Source organism: Prosopis cineraria, unplaced genomic scaffold, assembly GCF_029017545.1.
Source record: "Prosopis cineraria cultivar Desert tree isolate PC_DT_omini unplaced genomic scaffold, ASM2901754v1 PC2, whole genome shotgun sequence".
Taxonomy (NCBI): Eukaryota; Viridiplantae; Streptophyta; class Magnoliopsida; order Fabales; family Fabaceae; genus Prosopis; species Prosopis cineraria.
The window spans coordinates 47,653,133-47,679,461 of record NW_026555333.1 but is presented as its reverse complement, the minus strand read 5'-3'; the positions used below and the strand labels follow the sequence as shown (position 1 = coordinate 47,679,461).

At 35.1% G+C, this 26,329-nt stretch overlaps 3 protein-coding genes across 15 annotated transcripts; 2 read left to right on the top strand and 1 right to left on the bottom strand.

Annotated features, from left to right (window-relative positions):
- The first annotated feature begins 1,603 nt into the window (after positions 1 to 1,603).
- Positions 1,604 to 6,572, top strand: LOC129302361 (uncharacterized). The gene is made up of 3 exons (XM_054941182.1): positions 1,604 to 1,997; positions 3,141 to 4,442; positions 5,782 to 6,572. Exons 1-3 carry the CDS (start codon positions 1,815 to 1,817, stop codon positions 6,007 to 6,009), a joined length of 1,713 nt encoding a protein of 570 aa, XP_054797157.1. The 5' UTR covers positions 1,604 to 1,814; the 3' UTR covers positions 6,010 to 6,572.
- Positions 6,573 to 8,632: 2,060 nt separating this feature from the next.
- Positions 8,633 to 19,526, top strand: LOC129302188 (CSC1-like protein At3g21620). Of its 3 annotated transcripts, none has more exons than XM_054940887.1 (12): positions 8,634 to 8,958; positions 9,543 to 9,870; positions 10,172 to 10,318; positions 10,681 to 10,816; positions 13,249 to 13,350; positions 14,004 to 14,123; positions 14,268 to 14,348; positions 14,783 to 15,123; positions 15,717 to 15,962; positions 16,312 to 16,636; positions 18,361 to 18,594; positions 19,299 to 19,526. In XM_054940887.1, exons 2-12 carry the CDS (start codon positions 9,557 to 9,559, stop codon positions 19,524 to 19,526), a joined length of 2,274 nt encoding a protein of 757 aa, XP_054796862.1. In that variant the 5' UTR covers positions 8,634 to 8,958; positions 9,543 to 9,556. The 3 variants fall into 3 exon arrangements, with proteins under 3 accessions (XP_054796863.1, XP_054796862.1, XP_054796861.1); XM_054940886.1 differs by having other exon boundaries at positions 9,522 to 9,870; XM_054940888.1 differs by lacking the exon at positions 10,172 to 10,318 and having other exon boundaries at positions 8,633 to 8,958; positions 9,522 to 9,870.
- LOC129302189 (ubiquitin C-terminal hydrolase 13-like) lies at positions 10,843 to 25,724 on the bottom strand. Of its 11 annotated transcripts, none has more exons than XR_008591199.1 (8): positions 25,532 to 25,724; positions 24,894 to 24,971; positions 24,716 to 24,814; positions 24,513 to 24,621; positions 23,137 to 23,328; positions 21,598 to 21,666; positions 18,329 to 18,572; positions 16,936 to 17,442 (listed from the first exon to the last, which is right to left on the bottom strand). XR_008591199.1 is itself a non-coding variant. In XM_054940890.1 (6 exons), the coding sequence occupies exons 3-6, from the start codon at positions 24,760 to 24,762 to the stop codon at positions 11,159 to 11,161; spliced, it is 339 nt and encodes a 112-aa protein (XP_054796865.1). In that variant the 5' UTR covers positions 24,763 to 24,814; positions 24,894 to 24,971; positions 25,532 to 25,724; the 3' UTR covers positions 10,843 to 11,158. The 11 variants fall into 11 exon arrangements, 2 of the variants coding, with proteins under 2 accessions (XP_054796865.1, XP_054796864.1); XR_008591200.1 differs by having other exon boundaries at positions 18,329 to 18,568; XR_008591194.1 differs by having other exon boundaries at positions 18,329 to 21,666.
- Between the last annotated feature and the right edge of the window lie 605 nt (positions 25,725 to 26,329).

Sequence of the window (26,329 nt, the reverse complement as noted above, 5' to 3'; positions counted from 1 at the left end):
AGATGCAATCAATGCGGTGGGGTGGAAGGGGAAGAAGAATTTCATAGAAGCTATTTTTGTTGATTTTCTAAATTCATATATAATATTTTTTGTTAAATATGTTTGTTTTCATCTTAGTTGCAATCCTTATCTAATTGAAATTATTTGAATTTGTTCTCTATTAGGAAAGTCATGGGGGTGGATGAAAATCCCTTCTTGGTTTAGGCATAGTTGCAGATGGAAGAATTTTCCTCCTGATTGAACTTGTGGCTTGCTACAAATGTGTTACAATTCCACAATCTTCTCTCTGATTCTTGTTCAAATTTGATGATCAATGCTAATAAGGAAGAAGAAGAATTAGTTTCAAATCTGACATAGATTTGGGATTTTGTTGTTATGGATCTAGTATGTTGTCATTGGCCGATCACCATTTTTTTTTTTGATTTAGGATGTTGTTGATTTGGGTTGATTTTGTTGTTCATGTTGTTGAATGTTGATTGATGCTAGTTCAAGGAATTTTTTCTTATTAATATATGTTTTAACAAAAAAAGTGGGAAAATGATGTGGCATCTAGCTAAGTTTTATTAAATTAAAATAATCTCCCTAATAGTCAACTAATGGTCAACAGTTGATGTTTGTTAAATTTAGGTGACATTGCCCTATTTTTAAAAGATTAATAGCAACATTATTGTTTTTGTTAGTTTAGAATACCTGAAATCCCTTGTGCAATACCTTGAGGGAAAATTTGCAACTAATCCTGTTTTTTTATTATGAATTATACTTCTTTCACTAAAAAATGGGAACTTTGCTTTTGTTTTTTGGGCAGGGTTATATTACACCATTTTTTTGTTTAAATAGATTCTCTTTTTGATACATTATTGGTGTTTCAATATGCCTGAACAGGATTTTTTGTGGAGGGTTTATTATGAAGTAAAAAATTGTTAATAAATACTTTGAAAATAATAATAATATTGTTTATTCATATTTTTCATTAGATGCCTCCATATATAACCACAAGGATAAATTTGTCCGTTGGCCAAAAAAAAAATTTTGCCCATAAAATATAAGCTAAATTTATTAAAATTTGAGAGTGTGGGTGGTTTATATTGATGTTAAAAAATTTATAAAAAGTTTATTATTAATATGTAATGGTCTATCATTTATAAATATAATAAACTGCTCATAATGTAAAATATAATAAATGTTGAGTTGTTTACTTAATTTTTTTTTTGCAAAGGCCCCTATCTATAATTATATAAAGGGAGAAATATATTTGCAACTCACATTTTTCTTCAATTTTGAATTGAGTCCTTATAATTTATTTTATAATAGATTAACATATTTAATGGATCAAACTAAAAAGAATTGATTAAAATAAAATGAACTTCATGAACTTAATTTAAAATTAAGAAAAATTATAAATACTTGTGGATTATTTTTTTCTTATATAGATGTATAAATGATGCCAAAATATAATCCCAATCCTAATTAATTGTTTTTAACAGCCTCTTCCAAATTCCTAATTAATAGGACAGGCCGTGGGCTTAAAGAAACACACTAACAATGGATGATCCAGAAAAGGCCAACACTTTCGACATTACATATAGCCGACCAATCGAGACCCAAATTTCTTTTGAGGAACAACGAAGACCCAAATTGTTGTTATTTTTTATTTAATGAGTGAATGAAGCTATAAATAAAGACGCAGTTCTCTCACCAAACAAAAATAGAGGAGAGTTCGCAAACTTCTTTTTCTTCATCTACACGAAGCACCAATCCGTTAACGCGTTGATCCTGAAAGGCGAAGGCGAGCAAAGAGGGACAGAGAAGGAGTGATGGATTATGAACTGCGAAGAGCGAGAGAGAAGCTAGAGAGAGAACAGAAGGAGAGGAAGGAGAAGGCCCGGTTGAAATTGGAGAGGGAAAGGAAGGCTAAACGAGAGGCTAGGAATCAAAGGGAAGCCATTGAAGCTGCTCAGAGATCTCGCCGTATTGATGCAGCCGAGGCTCAACAAAAGGTCCCCCCTTTCTTGCCCAACTCATCCTTCTCGAACACCCTTCATTTTCCTTTTCTTTTCGTCGATTTCACTTTTCTTTATTGTTCTTCAATTCTTTTTTCTCCTCTCATCCTTCAAATTTCTGTTTGAGGTTTCATTAGGACTATATCAATTGAAATTGATTATGCTGTCTCGTAATTTATCTGCTATATAAATTTTTTGAAACACTTATCGGTGAATTCTAAAGATAACTTTGTCAAGTGATCACCAGGGTTTTGGGACGAACTTTTTTGCTTTATGGCATAAATTGTTGTTAATATATCAGTACTCTGGGGATGCAACGTGCTGCTTTGCTCTCTACTCGAAGTCTGCGATTGCAGAAAATTTTATTCTGAAATTTTTAGTTGTAAACTTAGGCAATCTGAAACATTGAAATAGATGGCAAGTCTCACATCCCTTTCATCCCCATGCCCCAGTTTTCTGGGCCTCGTCTTGTCGTGTGAAAGACTATATTTGGACTTCCGACGATAAATGAATGTCTCTTGGCCAAGTCTTAGGCCAATTGAATTGACCGGGCTTCTAATGTACTTTTGTAACGCTCACATTGCAATCCTAGGATTCCCTGTAGAATTTTCCTTAAGAGTAAACATGACGGAATACACCTTCAGAGCGATATTAAAATTAACAATAATCTGGCGGAGTGTAGGTCTAGTCAGAGAACTATAAAGGAAATAGCAGAATACACACGCCAGACTAGCTTTGGAGAGGCCAGGTCTCTCCCAAACAACACTCACATATTCCTTGATCTCTTCCTCCACCCACGAGTTCACTACCTTCTATACATATATAGATATACACATTTGCGCGTTCTATTGGAATCATCAACAGTATCCCAGCAATTGTACTTAATCTTTTTGGGCTTGAATTGCGGACAGATTACAGGCCCAAAATTACATTTCGCTGAAATATAGTTTAATTGATGCGAGACAGTGGACATCAAGGTTATTGTTGAATCCTTTGTTTAATCCCACCATTGGGTAAAAAAAATCTTGCCAATTTACGGGTAACACATGTAAAACATGTAGTAGTGTGTGAGATTTTGTGGCTATTGAACTTTTGGTGTGAATAAATTATAATAATCTTCTTTTACCTTCTCTTCTTCAGGCTGAGGAACAGATGCAAGAAAGCTTACTTGCTGGAAGAGGAGTCGTGTTTTACCGTCTATTAGGTGCTGTACCTTGTCAAGGTAATGGTGATAAGATCAAACTGCCACCTTCATGCTTCACAGAATTGTCTGATCAGGGTGCCCTTGATAAGGGACCCATGTACTTTCGATTGTCAATAGTTCATGAGGAGGGTTCTTCGGGCATGAGAGCTACTGATGAAGATAATCAAGGGGCCACCCATTCAGGAGTTTTAGAATTCACTGCTGATGAAAGTTCAGTAGGTCTTCCTCCTCATGTGTGGAATAATTTGTTTGCGGATGTTAGTCCTAAGTCTCCATTAGTAGAGGTCCGCTATGTTGGGCTTTCAAAGGGGACTTATGCAAAACTTCAACCTGAAAGGGTAGGATTTTCTGATTTGCCAAATCATAAGGCCGTCCTTGAAACAAGTCTTCGGCAACATGCAACTCTTTCTCAAGGTGATATTTTGACTGTCAACTATGGGGAACTTGCATATAAATTGAGGGTGCTTGAATTGAAACCTTCCTCAAGTGTATCTGTCTTAGAAACAGATATTGAAGTTGACATTGTTGATCCTGATACAAGCTCAGAAAAGAGAGATCAGCATGTTTTACTCCCACTTGAATTCGGGGTGTCAAAATCTGGAATGGTGGATGAAGAAAATTTTGTATACTACAAATTCTCAATAGACAATGGCATCTGGGAGAAAATCATTGCTGACAATTCCAATGTTGAGGTAAAATTGGAAGGTGAGACAGGTAGTGGAGACACTGATCTTTTTATATCTAGACACCCTCTGATATTTCCTACTCGACACCAGCATGAGTGGTCATCGCATGATGTTGGCTCAAAGGCTTTGATTCTTAGCTCTGAGGATAAAAACTTTGGGGCTGGGACGTACAGCATTGGAGTATTTGGATTTAAGAGAACAACCAAATTCAAAATATCAGTGGCAATACAGGAAATTTTCCATCAAAAAATAGGTCGACAAGCATCATCGTCCATGTCATATACAGAGACAGACACTGAACAGTGCCGGAATTGCAAGCATTACATACCTAGTAGGACTATAGCATTGCATGAAGCTTACTGTAGCAGACATAATGTTATATGTCAACATGCTGGTTGTGGAATTGTTCTTAGGATTGAGGAGTCCAAGAACCACATTCACTGTGACAGGTGTGGTAAAGCTTTTCAGCAGGGAGAATTGGAAAAGCACGTGAAGGTTTTCCATGAGCCTCTTCACTGTCCTTGTGGTGTAGTCCTTGAGAAAGAACAAATGGTGAGTAAAGTATCCTTGCTTCTTTCATTAAGCATTGTGTGACCTTTTCTTAAACCTTCTTTTCATGTTATCTACCCTGAGTTATTATCTTGTGATTGGTTTGTGGCTGCCCATTTAGCTCAAGCTATTCTTGCTGAAGTCTGGGTTAGATTTGAAATATCAATTGCAAATGCTTGATTCTTACCTGAAGTTTGTTACCAAACACATGGAAATTTTAATTATTCAATTTTTAGTTTTAATTCTAGAAAGTATAACCTTTAGTCATTTAAGAAATGGGATAATTACCACCCTCTATTAGGGTGGATGAAGAAAGTGGTTAAGATCTCTCTTATTCTGCTTGGTATGGTTGGAAGTTTTTCACTGGGAAACTTTTCCTAGATTTTAGAGAATAATTGGAAGGGTGATTTTTTTCTTTTCTTTTGTTTTTTTTCCCCTGCGGTTGACGAATAGAGATGATGATTTCTTTTTAAAGTTGGAAGTGTAACATGGAGTGTAAAGCTTTTCCAAGTCAGCCACCAAATACATTCAATGAACATTGTTTTGTGGACTGCACCTTCCTTGTATGAAAACTTCGTTTTACTTTTTCTTAGCATATTTCTTTTTGGATGTTTTACGCTTAGCCTCAGTTTGCCATGGTATTTCATCTCATGCCAATATGCACAAGTTAGAAGCTCAAAGAGATATGAAAAGAAATGGTAAATAAAAGAAACATTGAGAAAGATTCTTGGAAACAATTAGGATTATAAAAAGACTTATTTAGCTATATAGGAGGCTAGAATAGAATCCTTCCTATCAACAAAGTCGTCTTTTTTTTTTTAATTCAAAATTTTCCCTGTGTTCTCTTGGCATATTTGAAAAATCCAAACATTTAGAGTCAGATGAAGTTATAGAAATTGGGGTTATTTTTCTAAATTAAGGCATGCAAAAGGTCTTTAAAAACTTAGAAGTTGACGTTCACATTATTGTTGTTTGATTAATACTTCTGGTCAATATTCAATTTATGCTTTGATATTTGATGCATCCTTGGACAATTAATTTCCTACAAGGAAAAACTTGTAAATAATTCCCTATTTTTGTGTGGTGCACTTATCATGGTTTTATTAGAAAATCATTTATCAATATAATATTTATCGTCTACAACAACTTGCATTATTGAAAAGTCATTATCATACTCATTTTTCAAGCATCGTGCAATGCATGGGACTGATATTTTGCTTGTTATATTTTAGCTAGAAGGTCTTTTAGTAAAATTGACAAGAAACTGCATCTAAATCTAGTTCTTACTTTGAAAGGCGGAATAAATTGATATGACTTGCCATTATTTTTCATTTCATGTTAGGTTGAACACCAAGCTTCAGAGTGTCCCATGCGTTTAATTGCATGCCGCTTTTGTGGTGACATGGTTCAAGCTGGAAGTTCTGCTGTTGACATCCGTGACAAGATCAGAGGGTTAACTGAACATGAGAGTGTTTGTGGATCTAGGACAGCCCCATGTGATTCTTGTGGGCGTTCAGTGATGTTGAAGGACATGGACATTCACCGGATTGCTGTTCATCAGCATGGCTAACTTTGATGATGTACAAAACCCTTGCTTCTTTACCTGAGGAGGAAAGGCTCTTGATTGCTGAACGAAAAAAAAAAAAAAAAAAAAGGGGGGGGGGGATATTGGTAGGCAGAATCTGGAGCTGAATCTTTTGTGTCTTGTTACCTGGGTACATAAAATAAGTTTGGGGGGGGGGGGGGAGATATTGGAAGGCAGAATCTGGAGCTGAATCTTTTGCCTCTTGTTATCTGGGTAGCTGATTGGATTGATATACTGTCAGATTTTCATGTGATAAAACAAAGTTTTGCACTGTGGTCTGGGAGATGTGTGTACTTGTTTATCCTGCGCTTTGAACTTTTGAAACTTGGGGGCTTGATTCATTCCGGCGCTGTCTTTCTGTTGCCTGAAATTATTCCAAGCGCCTCCCTGCAATGGTTTCAACATGATTACCAATTGATGGCGTTGTGTCGCCAACTTGTATTTGCGATAAAAGATTTAGAGCTTTGTGTGGTTTCCCACTTCACACCTCATATTGGACATCAATTTTTTCATTAATTAAGGAAAAATGGTAGACCCTGTTGATAATAGAGACTAATCTCATAGAACACGGAGAATGAATTCTTCCCACGTTTGATACGGAATTGGTGAGGTAATGTATTTTTTAAATTTTTGTGACTTTTCAAAAAGTAACAAAATATGAAGAAAAGACAGCCCGCATGAAATGAAAGTAGTGAAGTTAAACTTGAAACCTCAGAAGGATCAGCAACTCGATGAAAAACTAAGGTTTTAAAAATTGGATTGGACTGGCTGGTTCAATTGATTGAAATAGAAATCGATTCTTGGTCTAGTTCGATTGACCCTTAAAATCAGTCAGTAGTGAACTGGTTAAAAATCAGTAAAATCGGACAAAAACAAGACTGGTTCTCATGAAAAAACCGGAGAAAATTTAAAAAATAAAAAAATAAATTAAAATTAAAATTAAAATACATCTTTCTTGATATTTAAATGAAAAGCTTCACTTATAATTAATATTAATTATGTATTTATCAATAATAAAATATATTACCAAGCATCTATAACATATTTTTGAAAAAAATGCATATTTAAATGTATTTCTTATTTAATTATTATACATAAATTAAAAATATACTAATTTAATGTCAACTGATTCGACCCCGGTTAGACCATGATTCGACCAATGAACCGTGAACCAGTGTCTCGTCCGGTTCAATGACCCATCCGATTTTTTAAACCTTGTGAAAAACACTACAATGTTCTGTGATAGTATTTGATCAAAAATTTAATGAACACTCCTTTGTAATCTGTTAATCTTGAACTTACGTTATGATGGGGCCGTTTCCACTTATTGATGGGATCTTATTAATTATTACTCAATTTGAATTGATAAGATAATGCCAATTATAGTACTGTTATGAAAAATTTGAATGTTGTGACATGCTCCTGATTCTATTTGTTCTTATTAAATACGTTAAATAAAAATATCAATAACAAAATTTAAAAATATTTATTCAAGTTTAAAGTTTTTTTAGTTTTAATAAAATATACTGAAAATAATTTATAAAAAACATAAAAGAATATATTTTCCTTCATCCTTTTTCTTTAGGGGCAAAGTATGAGTCGATATGAAGCAATAAATCAAAAAGCTGTGTGAAACAAAATAATTATAACTGTGTGTCTATTCTCTATTTCTCTTCCAAACAGATGGACAGGTGACACGCATGTTAGAAAAAGATTGTTGCTGAACTTTTAGTTGTTTAAAATGTTCCTAAAAAGCTAAGTCTATCATATCATCGCTTTCCTTTGAATATGCATCTTCAATCATTCATCTTACAGTCACTAAGAGTTCAGCTAGGGTCATTGCATTAATTTTTTCAAAAAAATTATAATATTATAATTTCAAGAGCAAAAATTTTAACTACAGAACATTTGTTTTTTTGTTTACCAAATAATGAACAGTTCTACTTTTATAGTTTTATACGTTCAAAAGAGTAACAAAGCAAGCGTAATGAATGGTTAAGATCTGCCATTAAAGCAAAGGATCCACTTTTGATATGAAAAAATAATATTCCTTTTCTTTTAAACTATAGGACGCTTTTAAAGGAATTTTTCTGTCTTAAAATATAAGATACTGTGAGTAGATTAATATTTTATTAAATACACTAATTTTAATATTATGTTTTCTCTCTCTATAATTAATTTTTATTTATTCTCTTTTCAATATATTAAATGAGAGGTAATTTTAAAAGTTTACAATTTTATTTTAAAAAAATAAACTTATTAAATGTATTTAATGATATTTATTGACATGTAAAATTTTATTTAAAAGTATTTTATAATTTAAGATGGAGAGAGTAATAAATAGCTGAGGTTAAAAAAATAAAAAATAAAATAAATAGCCGTTATATGAAGGAAAGAGACAGGTTGCCAACATAACTTCCCTCGTCTCCTCCCAGCGGCTTCACTTCACTGCACATGCCGACAACTAAACACTACTGGTCCTTTGCGATTTTAAAACTGCATCCTCTCAATTAATTATTCTTTATTGCCTTTTCGGTTTGGACACACATTCATTTTTCAGTTTTTTTTTAATTTTTTTCCAACGGAAGAAGAAAAGAAACTATTGCTTTCCTATTGACACCTCATTTCACTCTTACTTCATGCATGCCTGTGCCCTTTCTTACCTATTTTTCAAACGTTTCTGTCGCTTTCTTTCTCTTTCTATCGCCATTTATGCATGGATAGACGACTGGAAAGGGCCTAGAGCCTCTCTGTTCATATGTAAGTGGAAATCGGATTTTGTGTCGAGAAGGCAAAGGCAAAAAGTCATCAACTTTTGGTGATTGCTGACTTTTTGGCTTCTGGCTTTACTTGCGACTGGTTGAACTAACAGGGTGATCGTCTCAATTGGATAGACGGGGGAGGACTTTACTGGCGTTATGTTTCGTATCTGAGGTAATGTTCGTGTTGGTCGTGAACTCTTATATTTGATTTATGTTGATCTTGAAAACTCATTATCACATCTTTTTCATGTACTGAAATTCCCAATCAAGAGCTTTTTTCTGTGTGTTTATTGTGTTTAGTTTATCAATTATTATGATTATTATATTTAAGTTTTGTAGAAGTTTATTTTTATCTCATTGGCGGTCAAGATGGCAGGGAAAACAGAACTATTATGATTTTTGTCACTTTTTCTTTCTTTATTCGCTTAAATCTGGAAATGTTGGACTTGGATTTTATTTCGGGTTTGAACTAACTGGTGAGAAATAGAAAATAATTCCACTTGGTGCATTTAAAAAGCTGGTTTTGGTCTGGCCTCTGAGAAGACGATGGGAGAAAGAGTGCTCCGTATAAGTTCAACAACTATAAAATTTTTCGTTATCATGTTACGTTCTTTTTTCCCCTTCCGTGGTTCTAACTACACTATCACTTTATTCTTCATACTAAAGGGGAATGTAACCTTATAGCTGGAAGCGTAACACTCTATATTTTCGTCATGTTCTTCATTTATTTTACAGGAGATAGCCTGTTATTTGTAGGTTGAGGTGTGGATATGGCAACGCTTGGAGATATAGGACTTGCAGCAGCTATAAACATCCTTAGTGCATTTGTTTTTTTCCTGGCATTCACCATACTTCGAATTCAGCCTATAAATGATAGGGTGTACTTTCCAAAATGGTATCTGCGGGGTTTAAGGAGCAGTCCATTGAGTGCAGGAGCTTTTGTGAGCAAGTTTGTGAATGTGGACTTCCGGTCATACATAAAGTTTCTGAAGTGGATGCCTGCGGCATTGGAAATGCCAGAACCTGAATTAATTGACCATGCTGGGTTGGATTCTGCTGTTTACCTGCGGATCTATTTGCTAGGGTATGCTCTGCTAAGTATTCAGCATTTGATGTTGGCTATTAACATAAGCTAAGTTATTGTTGATATCTAATCTCAAGATAGTTGACATTTAACCTTTACCCCAACAGAATGTATTTATCAATTATTGTAAAGCTGTGACTATTTTTTAGCTGAAGCTTGTGGAATAATTAAGAATGTGAAGAATTTCATTACTACAGACCTCTTGTACATACGCTTCATGCTCATATTTAAACTTATTTGTTGATTATTTCATGATGCCTATAATTTTTGAATAATTGATCCCTTTTGAATTGAAGCGCAGCCTAAAAATTTTTGTCCCTATCGCATTCCTAGCATTTGCGGTCATGGTGCCAGTCAATTGGACCAGTGGAAGCTTGCAGGGTTCAAATTTGACTTACAGTGACATAGATAAGCTTTCCATTTCAAACATTCCACTTAAATCAGATAGGCATGCAATCTTCTTTCCCAGTTGTCAGATTTTTTGTTTATTTTTACTTCTCTTTTTGTCTTCTTATATATTCTATCATTTGATATGTATTTTTTATTAATAGAAATTCTGGGTATCATTATTTGAAAGAATTAAAAATTCAAATTACATGCACATGATATTTGTCATGGTGTTGCTAGAATTACTATTCAATTGTTACTTTCAATGTTTACCGTTCTACTCTTTGCTAGTCCAAAACAATGTATTACAGCTTTCCGGTCGTATAAATTGTTGCTTATCTCCTTGATGTGCTTTCCATTGCACTTTATTTCCATCAATAACAGCATATTTTTCTTTTAATCATTATGTTACATGATTTGCAGATTTTGGACCCATTTGGTAATGGCTTATGCTTTTACCTTTTGGACGTGCTATATTTTAAAAAGGGAGTATCAAATAATCGCTTCCATGAGATTACATTTTGTTGCATCAGAACTGCGCTGTCCTGACCAATTCACTGTAAGAATTAAGTTTTATCACGCCAGCAAAGTGCTAGGATCTTGCTACAGACAGGGCTGTTTTGTAGAATTATTAAATTCCTTTTAACAAACAAAGGGAAAACTATGTAGATATGGAACAAAAGTGATGAGAAAAGCAAATTCTTGGCCTCTGCCTTAGACCAATGTATAACTGGGAGAAGAAAAGGTAGAGAAGGCAAAAACCAACGGGTAATTGGAAGTATCAGATAGTTGCTTCCATGAAAATGCATTTTCTTTCATCAGAACATTGTTGTTCTGTAATGGGCTTGTGAATTGTTGGATTGTTAAATTCCTTCTAACAAACAAGGTTTAACCCATGTGGTCAAAGAAATAAGTGTAAGAATATGTTTGGTAATGTTAGCACACTGGTGTGTTCATGTGATGGCGCTGTATATTGTAGGATTTTTACATTCCATTTAGCAAACAGAGGTGCAACCTGGTCAAAGAAAGCAAGTGATTAAAATAAAGGGTACTTGGCTCACTCCTTACCACAAATGAACAACTTAAAGAATAAAGGTAGATATGCCCAAAAAATAAAAATCAATGTTCCTGTCATTTCTTTTAGGGTAGATGGGGCAGAATACTTGAATAAAACTTTTGGTAATTTTCTCAAAGCCTATGGAATTATACACAAAAGCACATGTACTTACCATCCTCACCAAATTGGGATTGCAGAAAGGAAAAATAAACACAAACTTGAAGCTACTCGAGCTATTATATTTACCAATAATGTGCCAAAATTCTTTTAGGGTGATGTGGTTTCGTTAGCTACCTATCTTATCAATAAGGTGCCCAATCAAACCCTCTCTTTCAGAACCCCTCTTGAAGTGCTTAAACATAGTAATCCTACCACCGACTTTGGAAATAAATCTTCTATTTGAAGTCCTCGGATGCTCAGCATATGGTCACATTCATCATAATAGTAAACTTGATTGAGCTATGAAATGCATATTTCTAGGCTACTTTGCTAATGTAAGAGGAGGATGAATGAGAAAACTACAAACAAGAAGGATCTTAATGTTTTCACCAGAAAAAAGAACCCAAGTAACAAGTTGAAGGCGCTCGATATACTATCTGAATTAGAACTAATGACAAATCCTGATGAAGTGGAGCAAGATGCCATTGATGAGTCTAGTCCTAATGTGGAAGAATTGCTTGACCCTAATGCCTTAGATTATGTAAGTGAAGTTGATGATCTTGATCTTCCATTTGCAGTTAGAAAGAAACATTGCTCTTGTACCTTACAAGCCACTTGCACCTTGTTATTATGCTTTCACCATTGATCATGATAGAACTAAAATGATTGAATATTGAGGAGGCCTTTTTATGCACATGAATGGAGGAAAGCAGTTGTGCAGGAGATAGAGGTTCCAAAGGAAAATGGGTGGGATTTGGGAGGAAAGAAATTTGTAGTTGCAAGTGGGTATTTACAATGAAGTATGGATCAGATGGTAGTATAGAAAGATACAAGGCTAGATTAGTGGCTAAAAGGTTCACTGAAGCCTATGGAATGGATCACAAAGTCACATAGAGACATTTCCACTGGTTGCTAAGTTAAGCATCAATACCATCATAATTTTCCTAACCCTAGCTACAAATCTGGATTGGCCTTGTGCATATCTTGTCCCACATGAAGAGACTAAGCATGTAGAAGTTGATAGACACTTCATCAAGGATAAAATTAAAGAGGGAATTGTAAGCACTACCTAACAAAGGGACTACATCTTAATCCAAAATATTAAGGCAATGAGTTCATGGGTCCTTTCAGTTATATACTTCTTGTTCAGCTCTACTTTATCCGTTGTGGTACTTCTCCCCACACTAAGTCGAAGTCAAGTTTTTACTCACGCCAAACTTCCCAATAATTTCTTCCTCAAGTGCGAGTTTACTATTGATAAAATAAAATTATTCTCCATATTTGCCTGCATTTTGCATACATTAGCCCTTTTTAAATGGTGCATTGATTGATGTGTGGTGTATTCCCTTTAGTTTGGGCTTTCATCATCTTCACACAAATCCTTGTTGTAACTAAGGTTTTGTTACAATTTGTTAGGCCTGGGGAGTATTGTGAGAGTGGGAGGATCCAATTGAGCTAGAAGTAATGAGAAGATGCGCATAAATAGGCTTGACATGTTGTAACGCCAAACCTTAAGGCATTGAATTTATTGACCCTTTTATTTATATACCTTTTTTTCAACCAAACTCTATCTGATGTAAGACTTCTACGCATAACAAGTCCAAGTCTTGTCTACTCATACTTGACCTCCCAACAACAATAATTCAAAGCTATCAACTATTGCCAAGATTCATTTTGTTGCATGTGGATATATGCCCAGATTATATGATAGTTTCAATGCTCTTAAATGACTCTTTGGACCTTATGTTCCTTTATGAAATCAATTTATCTTGTAGGTGCTTGTTAGGAATGTGCCACCAGACCCTGACGAAGCAATTAGTGAGCTTGTGGAACATTTTTTTCTGGTCAACCATCCAGATCATTATCTGACTCATCAGGTTTGATCTTTTTGGTTACAACCTCATGTATATGTTGTATTGTTTTAGATATCGTAACAAGTTTCCATGAATTGTGAACTACTTTGTTATGCTTCCAAGTTTTAATCCGCAAAACTATAAAATCCGAAGGGAATAGCATTGTTGGTGAGAGATGTAGGGGAGTGTAGCTTAATATCACCTTAGAAGGGCATTTAGCGAAACAAGGTTCAAGTATATCCTAACTATATTACCAAATGAAAAGGAAACCAATGAAGCATGCTTGCCTGACTCTCTCATTTATGTTAGTTCTTGGTTGTGTTTTAATGAATACTCCATGCTTGATCAAGGGTAAGAAAATTTTGATCAAGTGGCTAGACATATGATGATATTACTATAGTTGTCCTAGGATATATGTTCATCACATTGATGAAAGCGATTTTATAAAGAAATATCTTAAGCTGTTTAATTCAAAAGGAAACCTAAATGGAATTCTCCCTTATTTTTTTTTTCATTGGGCCATACTAATAAAAACATCTGATATTGTTACAGTAATTCTGGGGAATCAACTTTATTGCATTTGTTTAGCTTTCTATCCCATGCCATCGATTTTATTAGATAATGATGATTTAAAATTGTTTTATAGTTTCTATGCTCACTTAATTTTTTTTTTCCAGGTTGTTTACAATGCAAAAAACCTTTCTAGCCTAGTATCTCAGAAGAAAAGGAAACAGAATTGGCTTGACTACTATAATCTTAAATATTCTAGAAATCAAACCAAAAGGCCGGCAAAGAAGGTATTCCGTTTTCAAATAGTCTGATTCATATTATTATTCATTTTGAAGTTGGGTTGCAGCATTAGCTTTGTCGTGCCATTTTTTTAAGAAGTATTCCTTCATGTGCACCATTCAAATTTGTCGTAGCTAAGATTATATTAGCAGACTGGTTTTCTAGGTCTTTGGGGCAGTAAAGTGGATGCTATTGACTTTTATACATCCGAAGTTGCACGATTATCAGAAGAAGTAAGTAGAGATCCCTTTTCTTTTATAACCTTTAATTGCCGTTGCCTATGCTTCCTTTTTCCTACATAAAATGCTCTGGGGGATATGTAAATTTCCCTAAACCTCAAGAGAATCTAGTATAATTGTTTTGCATTTGAGGGCCTGTTTTTTCTACTGTAATTGGAGGGAAATACTAAAACAGAGTTCCAATGAAGAGTAAGACAACTTGTCTAGCAATGTTGTCTTGTCTATGATTGCGGTGTATAGAATTTTGTTGTCGTATTTAACATTCAGATCTATGCTTATGGCATGCCATCACGATACATATTTCTTTAATGGTCTTTTGAACATAAAGCAAAACGAAATCTTTGTTTAGAGAGTGTTTTCTATTATTTCTGGGGACAGAAATTTATTTACTCCAAGGACTATTCATTTAGTTTGATGTTAACTTTCAGATAGCCTTGGAGAAAGACAAGATTACAAAAGATTCAAGATATATAATGCCGGCAGCATTTGTTTCCTTCCGAACTCGATGGGGTGCGGCAGTTTGTGCACAAACACAACAGTCTAGAAATCCAACCGTATGGTTGACAGAGTGGGCTCCAGAACCTCGTGATGTGTACTGGGATAGCATGGCAGTACCATATGTTTCACTCTCAATAAGGAGGCTTATAATTGCTGTTGCTTTCTTCTTTCTTACTTTCTTCTTCATGATTCCCATTGCATTTGTGCAATCACTGGCTAACATTGAAGGCATTGAAAAAGCAGTCCCTTTCTTGAAGCCCATCATAGAAGTGTATGCATTGTTCTTTTTCTCGTTTCTCCTCCTATGCCATCTACCTTTTCCATCCTGTTTTACATTGTCACATATTTTACTTTTAGTTGTCCATAAAAACAATCCAAAGAATTTTCAATTGTGTCTCAAAAATAGATGTATTTTCAATTTGGTTTTCCACAAATCATTTCTTTGAACTTAGTCCCTCAATCCCTAAAATGCCTACCATGTTGTCCTTCCATCCCATTTCTGTCCAAAATTTAAAGCCAACTAGCAGCTGACCTCAGATATGGCATCTAAGTGAACAAATTGTGAGATTTGGTGTTTAATTTTGGTAGAGATTAGAAGAAAGGGCAATATTGCAAAAGTTTTGGTGACTGAGGGGACTACAGGGAAATAATATTTGAAAGTCCAAATTGAATCTTTCAAGGATCAAAATTGCATTTTCTTCCGCTTGTAGTTGTCTTTGTTAATTAAATTTATTGACACTTATTGCAACGTAGAATGATAACGATACAATAAATGCTAAGTTTTATATCTTTCCGAAAAACCTTATGTCCAAACCTTACATGGCCCATGGTAGAAATTAATCTTCTCCCTTATTTCCTATTCAGAAAAGTAATTAAATCTTTCATACAAGGGTTCCTTCCTGGGATTGCTTTGAAGATATTTCTCATTTTTCTACCCTCAATATTGATGTTAATGTCCAAGTTTGAAGGATTTATAAGCCTGTCTTCTCTGGAAAGGAGATCAGCCACAAGATATTACATTTTCCAATTCATTAACGTATTTCTTGGGAGCATTATTACTGGGACTGCATTCCAACAACTGGATAAATTTATCCATCAGTCTGCAGATGAGTAAGTCCTCCTCATCAGTGCATCATTTTTAATTATAACAGAGCAACTTTTCTTTGACCATCAAAATGCTGCATTTTACTACATTTAGAGTTTTAGACCCAGTTAGAAAGAGTGCTTATGCAACATTTTGATGGCAACATAAGCAATTAAAAGTCACATTACCATTGTGTTAAGTCGCTTGACATGTCTTAGTAACGTTTTTTTAGTGGGCTTCTACGTAAATCATTTTCAAACAGAAATGTTCTTTGAATGACTAAAATGAGCCTATTAATATTTGGAGGGCTGCATTGAAACAAGGTGCATCTTTGGAGGACCAAAACTCAGTATACTCTATTTTCTGTGTTTGCAGAATCCCAAAGACAATTGGTGTCTCAATTCCAATGAAAGCTACTTTCTTCATAACTTACATAATGGTTGATGGGTGGGCTGGATGTGCAGCTGAGATTCTTAGGTTGAAGCCTTTGATATTCTATCACTTAAAAAATTTCTTTCTGGTAAAGACAGAAAAGGATCGAATAGAAGCAATGGATCCGGGCACAATTGGCTTCAATACCGGTGAACCTCAAATACAACTTTATTTCTTGCTTGGCCTTGTTTACGCTGTGGTCACGCCAATTCTGCTTCCATTCATTATAGTGTTCTACGGCTTGGCATATGTTGTCTATCGCCATCAGGTAAAAAACGGGCTAAGGTTTTTTATTTTGATGCTCCTGGTCACCATTTCCATACTTACTGCCATAGATTATAAGAAGAATTTGGGGAAATTTTCTTTTTTCAGTCATTGAAAAAAGTATGCCTTAATTATTTGATTCTCAAATCTTACCTCTACAATAGTCTTGTATGTATGATGCACGTCTACTGCGTTGCATTGTGTTACTGCAATGCTTAGGCCCTGTTTGGTACGCAAGAATGAATTTTGAAGGATTGGGATTGGAATTGGTGTTAGGATTGGGAGTAGGAATGGGACTAGGAATGAAATTTAAAACCATGTTTGGCATAACACCTACATAATGTGGGAATGAAAAAAAAAAAAGTAACACTCAAATAAACAAAAAATTAGTTAAAAGACCAAATTATCCTATATCTTCTTCCTTGTTGCCGACAAAAGCCATGGAAGAAGCTAAACCAGATATGGCTTATAAAGCTTTTTGTTCATAGCTTTCAAGAACCTCAGCCATCTCGTCCTCTTCACCAAAGCCTCATGCACTGCCACCCATTCCAGAACCTAAAACCTTTTATTGCCTAAATGCTCAGGTATAGTAGATCTGAGATGCGAGGGTAATGATTGAAGATGGCAACTGCAGATTTGAGACACAAAGGACATGAGCTGAGCGAGGGAGACTGCAGCGCCGTGGGTGGAAGACGGTGATTGTAGATCTGAGATGCAAGACTAAGTCGCCGACACTGTGTTGTTGATCAGGGGCACAATGTCACCTTCGAATACCAGGGGCACAGTGTCACCTTTGAAGGGCAATTTGGTCTGCAAAATTTTAGTCCTGAGATTAATTTTCCAATACCAAAGGGGAGGGTGGTACTGGTTATTCCCACCTAAATGGGATTAGACTTGAAAATAAATTTGTCATTCCCACCTACCAAACATAAAAACTTGGTATTATCTAATTCCAAACCCAATCCACTTACCCAGTCCTGCGTACCAAACGTTGCCTTAGTGTAAAGAAAAGCAGATCTTATATTATTGAATAATATTTTATGGTTCCAAACAACGGCTTGCCTTTATTATTCAATATATATATATATATATATATAATGGAAAATATCAATTATCGGATTAAAGATGAACTTATTTTTTGATATGCTAAGGATGAACTCTTGGACTGACAACATACAGGAAGCCATTGAATGTTTCTTGTTCAGCATACACTGTTATGTAAAGAATCATGACTGGCTTTATTATATAATATTCTAAACTGCAAATATAGACTCTGCAAACAGTGATTAGTGAATCTACTTTCCAAAATTCAGCTTTAATAGCACTCTTGCTTCTGCTTAATAAATTCTTATTGACTAAGCCAGCTAAAAATTCCCTACCTATCTTGCAGTTTGAGAACTATATTGTAAAGTGTTGATAGTGTTGGTTTTTTCTCAAAAGATATTGAAAAGGGAACTAATATGAACTTTCTAAAATTTTCAAGAAAACCCATTTTGGTCCCCAATCTATAGGTGGATTTTTAACATGCAGGAAACATTACCCTTCCTATAGGACTGAGTTCAACTATAGGCTTACAAGTTAAACCTCAAAGACTGAGTTCTAATTAAGTTGAAATTATAAAGACTAAATGATTGTTTTTCATATAGGCTTACATTAAATTAAATTTTGAATGAAATCGAATATCAAGAGGTTTTACCATATGCATGAAGTTGAACTCGTGTATTGCAGATTATAAATGTGTACAACCAAGAGTATGAAAGTGCTGCATCATTCTGGCCTGATGTTCATGGGCGTATAGTGGTCGCATTAGTTGTGTCACAGCTGCTGTTAATGGGATTGTTGAGCACAAAGGAAGCTGCTCATTCAACTCCTTTTCTCATCGCACTCCCAGTTCTGACCATATGGTTTCATAGGTTCTGCAAGGACCGTTATGAACCTGCCTTCAAAATATATCCATTACAGGTTTGTCAGATATTGCCACTGGCATACTGATTTTTTTCTTCTCAATAAGTTAGCGGGCCTAGTCTCAATTTCATTGAACCTTAGGGCAAGCGCAAATAATTCTCTAAATTTTGAAGTTTGAGAACCAACTCCTGTGAATTTTTAATCTTTGTACAAACATTTGTTTTATACTAACAGATTACAACACATTAAGAACCAAAACCCCCAAAAAAATAAATAAATAAATTTCTTTTCTTGAGCAAATAATCTCCATAAACTTGGAATCTTGTAAGGTGTGCTATTAATGCACCTGACTTGTCAGATCCTGCTAATGGAATAAGCTAAAAGCTGGGAAATATCAGCCTAAATTTGAAAGCTTAGGAGAATTCATTATCAAGTTTTGAAGGTTGATATTATTTGTTCATGATCTATAGCTGAGGAGGGTTATGTGCAATTCAACCCCATACAAATTTCCCTTGGCCCCTCTGCTTCAAATGATACAATAGTTTTAGTCTTCTGATTTAGATGCTAAATTGGCATAAACTTTAGATGCTATGTAACGAGGCAAAATTACATTACATTGCTTTAAAAAGCTAACTTCAAATATTCACTACTGCATTAGCCAAATAAAAGAAGAAAACAATTCAGTCGTCCTTTGCCTTCATATTTAAACCTTTTTAACCAGTGTTTATCCTTGTGATTGTCGACTCATCATTGCATTTCAGGAAGCAGTGATGAAAGATACATTGGAGAAAGCAAGAGAGCCAAACGTGAACTTGAAAGAGTTCCTCCAGAATGCTTACATCCACCCAGTTTTTAATGATAGTGACAGAGATGAAATGATGGAAGAATGGGTGCAGGAGCCTGTGCTGGTCCAAACAAAGCGTCGATCTCGGCGAAACACACCACTAGCCAGCAAACAAAGCTGTTCCTCGTCGTCATCTGGGGACTAATTTGTAGGTCAACTTTGGGGGCATAGCGAGCAATAAAGGTTTTTGGTTGCATTAGATTAGAGAGATTTATAGAGTTTTGATGTTTTTCCAAAGGTTGTTCTAGGTACATGCTGATGTATGTACAGAACAAGAAGGACAAGAAAGAAAAGCCCAGCAGATTAACATTACTTGGTAGAATACATGTGAATATGCAAGCGCTATGAATGCTTATTTAGTAATCAAGTAATGTTCCTGAGGTTCTCATGATTTCCCAACTATTGTCCCATACAAGCCAAAATGAATTTTTTTCCCCCTTGGATAGATAAAGAAATGGTCTACAAAAGGGAACAAGAACAACTAGCCATTTGCAACATGAGGAACTGGGCTTATTACAGAATCAACATTAATTCAAGAGGAGTAACGATCCAAGACTAAAAGCAGTACAGAGATCAACCAGTCACGATCCAACAGTTGGCCATAATTTCTTTCAAGAGGTGGCAGAAAAAACCAACTTGCTTGATAGCTTAACTAAAACTAACTACACCGATTCTATCAATCATAATTGCCAATCGAACCTTCCTCCCACGTTTGATAAAGAAGCCACGTAAAACTTTTGGGTTTAATAGGGGCTCAACTCAACCCTATACGCATGGGATTAGGTATATAATGGCAAACTCGATCCTTTTTCATTTTCAAATTCAATAATCTACATATATATCTTCATGCTTCCTCCAGTTTAAAATATAAAAAATTTAAAAAAAAATCACATATCAATAAAGTTATCATTTTCATAAAAATATATATTATTTTTTTGTTTTTTACTTATAAACCCAATTACCAAAACATTCAATGATAAGTAAGAGGTATACTTACACAAATATCTAGGTTGATAAATACAATGGCTAAAATGGAAAAAAAAAATTTATATGTACTAAGTTGCTTATATTTTGAACTAAAATTAGCTGAGGAAAAACTCTTATATTTTGGACCAGAGAGATTATGAAGAATAGCATGCATGTACAATATTTATTTACTAACCAAAAGAGTACGCATAATTCATTTTTATAACTATAAAAGATATCAATGTACATTTTCTTTTTGATTGAATAGGGTTGCACAAAGATAGACTAGGGGGGAAAAAAAGGTTTGACTAACTTATAACCTGACTCGAAGACACCTTAAGATCTTTTTATTTTTGGAATGACAAAGGTTATGTGCCACTCGAAGATACCTTGAGATCTTTTTATTTTTGCAATGACAAAGGTTATTTGCAATAGCCCTAAAAGGATGCTTAGAATGCTTTTGGTGATCATTGCATAAGATAAACTTAGGAAGAGACAGGAAGGGAAGAGGAAATGTATGAAAACAAATGAGCAAATAGTTCATGCGAGAAGTGCATCTACTCATTGCTTAAAATATATATCCTAGGCAAGGCATGAAAGTTCATATTAATAATTGTATATGTAGAAATAAACCGTAGCGGTCAAGTGTAAAAGCACATATAGATACGGAAGTAAAAAATCCTAGAAGCTGCGTTTGACAGTGTCAGGATAATGTCACTGCATGGACAGAATTTCATGACCACGAAACACCAATAAAATCCTATGTTTGCGTTCCTCACCACCTACATTCAATCTGGCTTCTCAAAATGTGTAGACGGCAGCGATTCAGCAAAACAAAAGCCATGCATAATTTCAAATGGGGAAACTAAACTAGGCATCAACCCAAAATTAGCAACTAGTTGCACCAGCAGTAATACCAAACAACTATGACCATAATGTACACAAGGATTATTCATAAAACCAACCCAGCCAGCCACACACAGGCAAAAGATGAGATGAAAGTAAAAACGGAGCAGATAAAATAACTGTAGAAATATGGGGAGGTTTTCTGTGCACCAAATATAAACACACAAATTGCTTGAATTGAACACCACAAAAAGATACGTAACGATTGCGCAAATAAATTAAATAGGAAGGCACATCTAGATGGTGGAGTGCTTTTTGAAAGCAAATGATATCTCCATCTTCTAGCTGCAATATGGAAATCACATCAGCAACGCAGAGTATCAAGTGGGAAGAAATGTATTTACTTGGCTTTCTTTATAGGAGCGTTCCTTGTCAATAGGATCACACATGACATGTGGTTCAAACCTAATTTCCTGCACAAAACACAAATACAGGAAATGTCAATTCCCAGATGCAACCAAAGGGGGGAAAAGCAAGAAAGAAAGAAAAGAAGAGCCACTCATCCATAACCATGTCAAACATCATCAAATCTAAAGATCTCTCCTCTTAAATGAACTGCACAAGAAATATTATACAATTTCTTTGTCATGAACCACTAGCGAGTTTAGCTGCTAAGAATCTGAACCAGGACTGCTGATTCTTCAACATTAGTCAGTTCGGACCTCCACTTAGTTTTACCCAAGCTTCATCCTGGTCATAAATAGATCCCCCAGGTTCGGGTCCATAAGTAGTGACAATTGACCTGTGAAGAGTCACTTTTGATATGGCAATGGTGGGTTCCCTTAACCAAGCCACTGCCTATGAGTCGCTAGCTCATTCTTCAATAGGCACACAGTCAGTGGCCCAAGCTCCCCTGACTACTTGGGAGCTTATGGTTTCATGTTCTATTTCACTCCCTAATGGAGGTTCTTTTCACCCTTCCCTCTTGGTACTACTTCACTAACGGTCACCCATGCTCCATCCGGTCACATGTACTGAAAATTTATGTGGTTTTTGACATCATTTTTTTCTTGGATTAATTTATACAAAGAGAAAAAAAAAAACTACGAGAAGTTCAAGCTTGCCTAGCATACAATTTCAAAATTAATAATTGCAAATGGCCGCACAAGTCGATCTGAAAGCATTTGTAAGAGGGAAAAAAAACAAGCACAACTCATTGCTGCTTAAAAGAAGGGCCACAAAGCAATAATCATATGTTCTAGGGGCACAAAGGGTAGGATGGGTTCCACGTCAGGTGGGGCATATCAAGCATCCTACCTTCATTTGGATGCGAAGATTTTATGGCTGAATAGGCGAGAAAAGCATACAGAACAAGGCTCCGTATTTTATTCGATAACATACAAAGGTATAAATAAGAATATGGGTGAAAAAAAAAAAAATAGCCCAGATTCCCTACAAGATAGGACACATATATTCTGGCCAAATATCACCACTTGAGACAGCAAGAAAGGAAAGATAAAATACAACGAAGATAGAAAGAAAATACAGACATAATTGCGATAAATAATAAAGAAATAAAGAACTAAGAGAGGACAGATCCTGATTATACAGGATTAGGAAAGTATCAGTTTAGCGGCAATCAACAGGGTAGGCACGTCATTAATGACATGATTGAGCCAGCTCAAACCCTAGAGGATGTATAACACTGGTTGCAAGTTTGATGACGGTTCCTATAACTGATACAAGCAAGCTGATGCAAAAGCTGTGCGCTCTAAATAATCTTGAGACTTGTATAATTGACAGATTGATAGATAGTTGAGTTATGGTCAAGCTTAATTTATTGCATTAGGCAAGGAAACAAACTTCCTTGAATTCTGGTGGTTTGGTATTGAATCTTTTTTTAAGATTATAACTCCATGTGAACGTGAATAATGAAAACATACCCTGCCTCAGATTTCAGCTTCTCTTTTCTGTTTTGTTTCCTCACTTATGATCTTTTATTGAAGAAATAGGTGACCGGAAGCTTCAGGGAGTTTTTCATTCCCTCTTTATTCGTTTAATTCAATCTCCAGAACAATATTCACGTAGGCATCGGTGAAGATGAAGCCACAATCTATCAGGGATCTATATCAGATCTGTATTCAAGATGAATATCGGATTTTAATTCTAACTTACTGAAAGATACAGCAAAAAATAAAATAAACAACAGATTAAATAAAATTAAAGAAACAATGCCGTCTCTTAACATTCATGTGCTATAAGATCCTACAAATTTGCATGTTATGAGTTATGACCCATTCCAAGCCACCCCCATGCCCATTTTCCCAAGCCTCCATATTCAGGAATTTATAATGGGTTAGGATACATTGCTATTTCATTTCCTCTTTCAGCCCTCTCCAGTTTCCTCGTCTATCATGTTTTCCATTTAGGAAATTTCACCATGTAGACCCACCCCACCCCCGTTAATTCCAACTTATGGGAAGAGAATTACCTTCCATTTTTTAATCAAATTTCCAAACAATGGGGTGGTTTGTGTCGCCCAACCCATTCCACCCTATTAAAGCCAAACCTACCCCACCTCTTCAAATCGTGACACACAATAAATACTTTTTCTCTCTTCTTCTTCTTGTTTTTTTTTTTTTTTTGAACAATTTTTTCTCTCCTTTGTTAATCCAACCGCAGGAACTCACTTCTTTGCCTCCAAATAGTAATAATATTTTAAATTAAACTAAGCTGTACTTAATTTATTCATGCACAAAGAAATGAGTTGCCAGCTAGTTTATAGTTTACAGAGCTTCAAGAATAGAATTATTTTGTTGATTGCTCTTTTCTGAAATCATCCAGAGGCAAGAGACGCCTAGAATATATTGCCAAAAGTTAGCCTAAGACTATGAGAATAACCTCTTAACCAGACACAGACAAAAATAGAGCATGAAATCATGGCAAAATAAATTACATACTGGCTATCTGACTGGCAATAAAATGATGGACTAATGCCGTATTATGTTCGGTCAGAGGATCATGCCTGAAGTGGAAGTAATAACTAGATCTGGCTCCTACTAGTTACAAGACTCCATAGCAAGAATGACGCAGATGAAGATTAAGCTCTCCATCAACAACCAAATAGACATGGAAATGACCTAATAGACATGCCCAAACTCCCACCCTTGATAGAACAAGACCTTCATTGTTATTTTATTGGATTAAATTGGTCAAACGGACAGAAATGGTTTTGAACAGACCTAGCCCAGCAAACAAGGATAAAAACCACAGTACACAACTTGCATTAAGCTACAGCTGAAAAAATGAGGGCACCAACCTCATAAAGTAAAATCTCTTCTTCATGACAGTAACCAGCCATTTCACTTAACTTAATTAATATCTCCAATGGCTTACCAAAACTCTTCACAAAGAGCCTTCCCATATAACTGCCACCATAGAAATATAGATTTAACTAAAACAGTAGACCTTGCAACACATCCAGATAAATGGAAACTGGAAAGTCACAAAATTACTCAATACCGTAGTTCCTCTTTCACAGGATCATATAGCTTGAAGAAAAGTAACATATCATCCTTTGTCTTTTCAGGTGGTGTCAGGTGGTGCAATGGGACGTAAATCCTAAATAATAATGCAGAATATCAACAATAAAATGTTTGATGAATCAAATAGAAAGCAGCTTCCGTAATAAAAATATTACCAGCCCGAGCTCCACTTCCAAAAACAAATTTAGCTGTGCATTGTGAACTTGTTTTGAAACTTCTCTCAATTGCCCAAGCTGCAACATGATGAAGATGTTCAAGTGAAAAAACCATTCAAATGGTAGAGATGCTGACGCACGGCAAAGCACGATAACAGACAGACAATAATTCATAGATATTAACTGCACTTCCAGAACCCCCAAAAAAAAATTTACCTAGTATCCAAAATAATATAAATAACATTAAATGGTTTTTTTTATAAAAAAAATGTTAAGAATTAAATAACAGCCAGCAAAAGATGGGGGGCGTAAAATGGATTAATAATATGTGAAAAGCACCATTAGGTAAACAGATGATGAGTTCAGCCTCATATATGGCAGAGGCTTTTGGCCAAAATCAGTGAGTAGCTTGTGACACTGATTTGGATTTTCCCTTCCATTTATTGCTGCTATTGTTGTTCTGGTGCTGTTATTTCAGTTCATCAGCAAGGTTCCATTATAAAAATATGTCGCTTAAATAAAGAAAGCCAGCAGCAATTAAAGAAAGACATAGATATGAATCTTGTTATAGCTGAGACCAAAATAAAGAAAAGGGATGAAGGCCAAATAACAACAAAAGATCAGTTAGAAATTTTTACACATTGGGTTTCCTCAAGGGGTGTCAATAGCCGATTAGGACGGTAGGTATTGTTAGCACGCCTCGCCCAAAGCCAAAAGCGCAGAAATTGCACTGGTATGCCAAACTCTTGCAACCTCTTCCAGCAATTTAGATATCAACAAAGAAATATAACCATGTATAGAAAAGAACTTGTAGGCTTTTGGATCAGAATTATCGAGTATCTCGTTACAATATGTATAATATATACAGTGTACATGTATCAGCTATAAAGGTGAAAAATAAAAACAGGTCAAATCCCTTATTTACCCCCATATTTTTAGCTAATCACATTCTAATAAATTAGGGGTAATAAATAATAATTAATCTTTAATTTATCCTATTTCACACTTGGATCATAAATGTTAATAATATTCGACTTGCTCATACAATTCTCAAACAATAGTTCATGTAACCCCTTTCTCAACATACATGCTGCTTGAAGGTTTGTTGGTAGGAAGGTGAAACAAATGATCCCATCTTCTACCTTCTTATTAATAAAATGTCTGTCAATCTTTACATGTTTTGATATCTCATGTTGTATTGAATTTAAAGCCATACTTATGACAGTCTTGTTGTCACAATACAATTTCAGTGATAGCTCTAATCTAACATGAATTTCTTCTAGTACCCTTTGTAACTATATTTCTTCCATTATAACTTGAGCTAAAGCCCTTAACTCAGATTTAGCACTAGTTTTGAAGACAACCCTTTGCTTCTAACTCTTCCAAGTAACTAGATTTCCCTACACAAATGAACAATAACTAGAAGAAGATCTTCT

Bases quoted from the DNA above. Each gene is read 5' to 3' on its own strand.
- LOC129302361 (XM_054941182.1), top strand. From the start codon at position 1,815: ATGGATTATGAACTGCGAAGAGCGAGAGAGAAGCTAGAGAGAGAACAG. The intron at 1,998-3,140 runs GTCCCCCCTTTC...TCTCTTCTTCAG, and splicing joins CAGCCGAGGCTCAACAAAAG to GCTGAGGAACAGATGCAAGA. The intron at 4,443-5,781 runs GTGAGTAAAGTA...ATTTCATGTTAG, and splicing joins TCCTTGAGAAAGAACAAATG to GTTGAACACCAAGCTTCAGA.
- LOC129302188 (XM_054940887.1), top strand. From the start codon at position 9,557: ATGGCAACGCTTGGAGATATAGGACTTGCAGCAGCTATAAACATCCTT. The intron at 10,817-13,248 runs GTAAGAATTAAG...TTTATCTTGTAG, and splicing joins GCTGTCCTGACCAATTCACT to GTGCTTGTTAGGAATGTGCC. The intron at 15,963-16,311 runs GTAAGTCCTCCT...CTGTGTTTGCAG, and splicing joins ATCCATCAGTCTGCAGATGA to AATCCCAAAGACAATTGGTG.
- LOC129302189 (XM_054940889.1), bottom strand. From the start codon at position 24,762: ATGTTACTTTTCTTCAAGCTATATGATCCTGTGAAAGAGGAACTACG. The intron at 24,622-24,715 runs GTATTGAGTAAT...CTATGGTGGCAG, and splicing joins CCTGTGAAAGAGGAACTACG to TTATATGGGAAGGCTCTTTG. The intron at 21,667-24,512 runs GTTGGTGCCCTC...TGTTTTGTGCAG, and splicing joins AAGAGATTTTACTTTATGAG to GAAATTAGGTTTGAACCACA.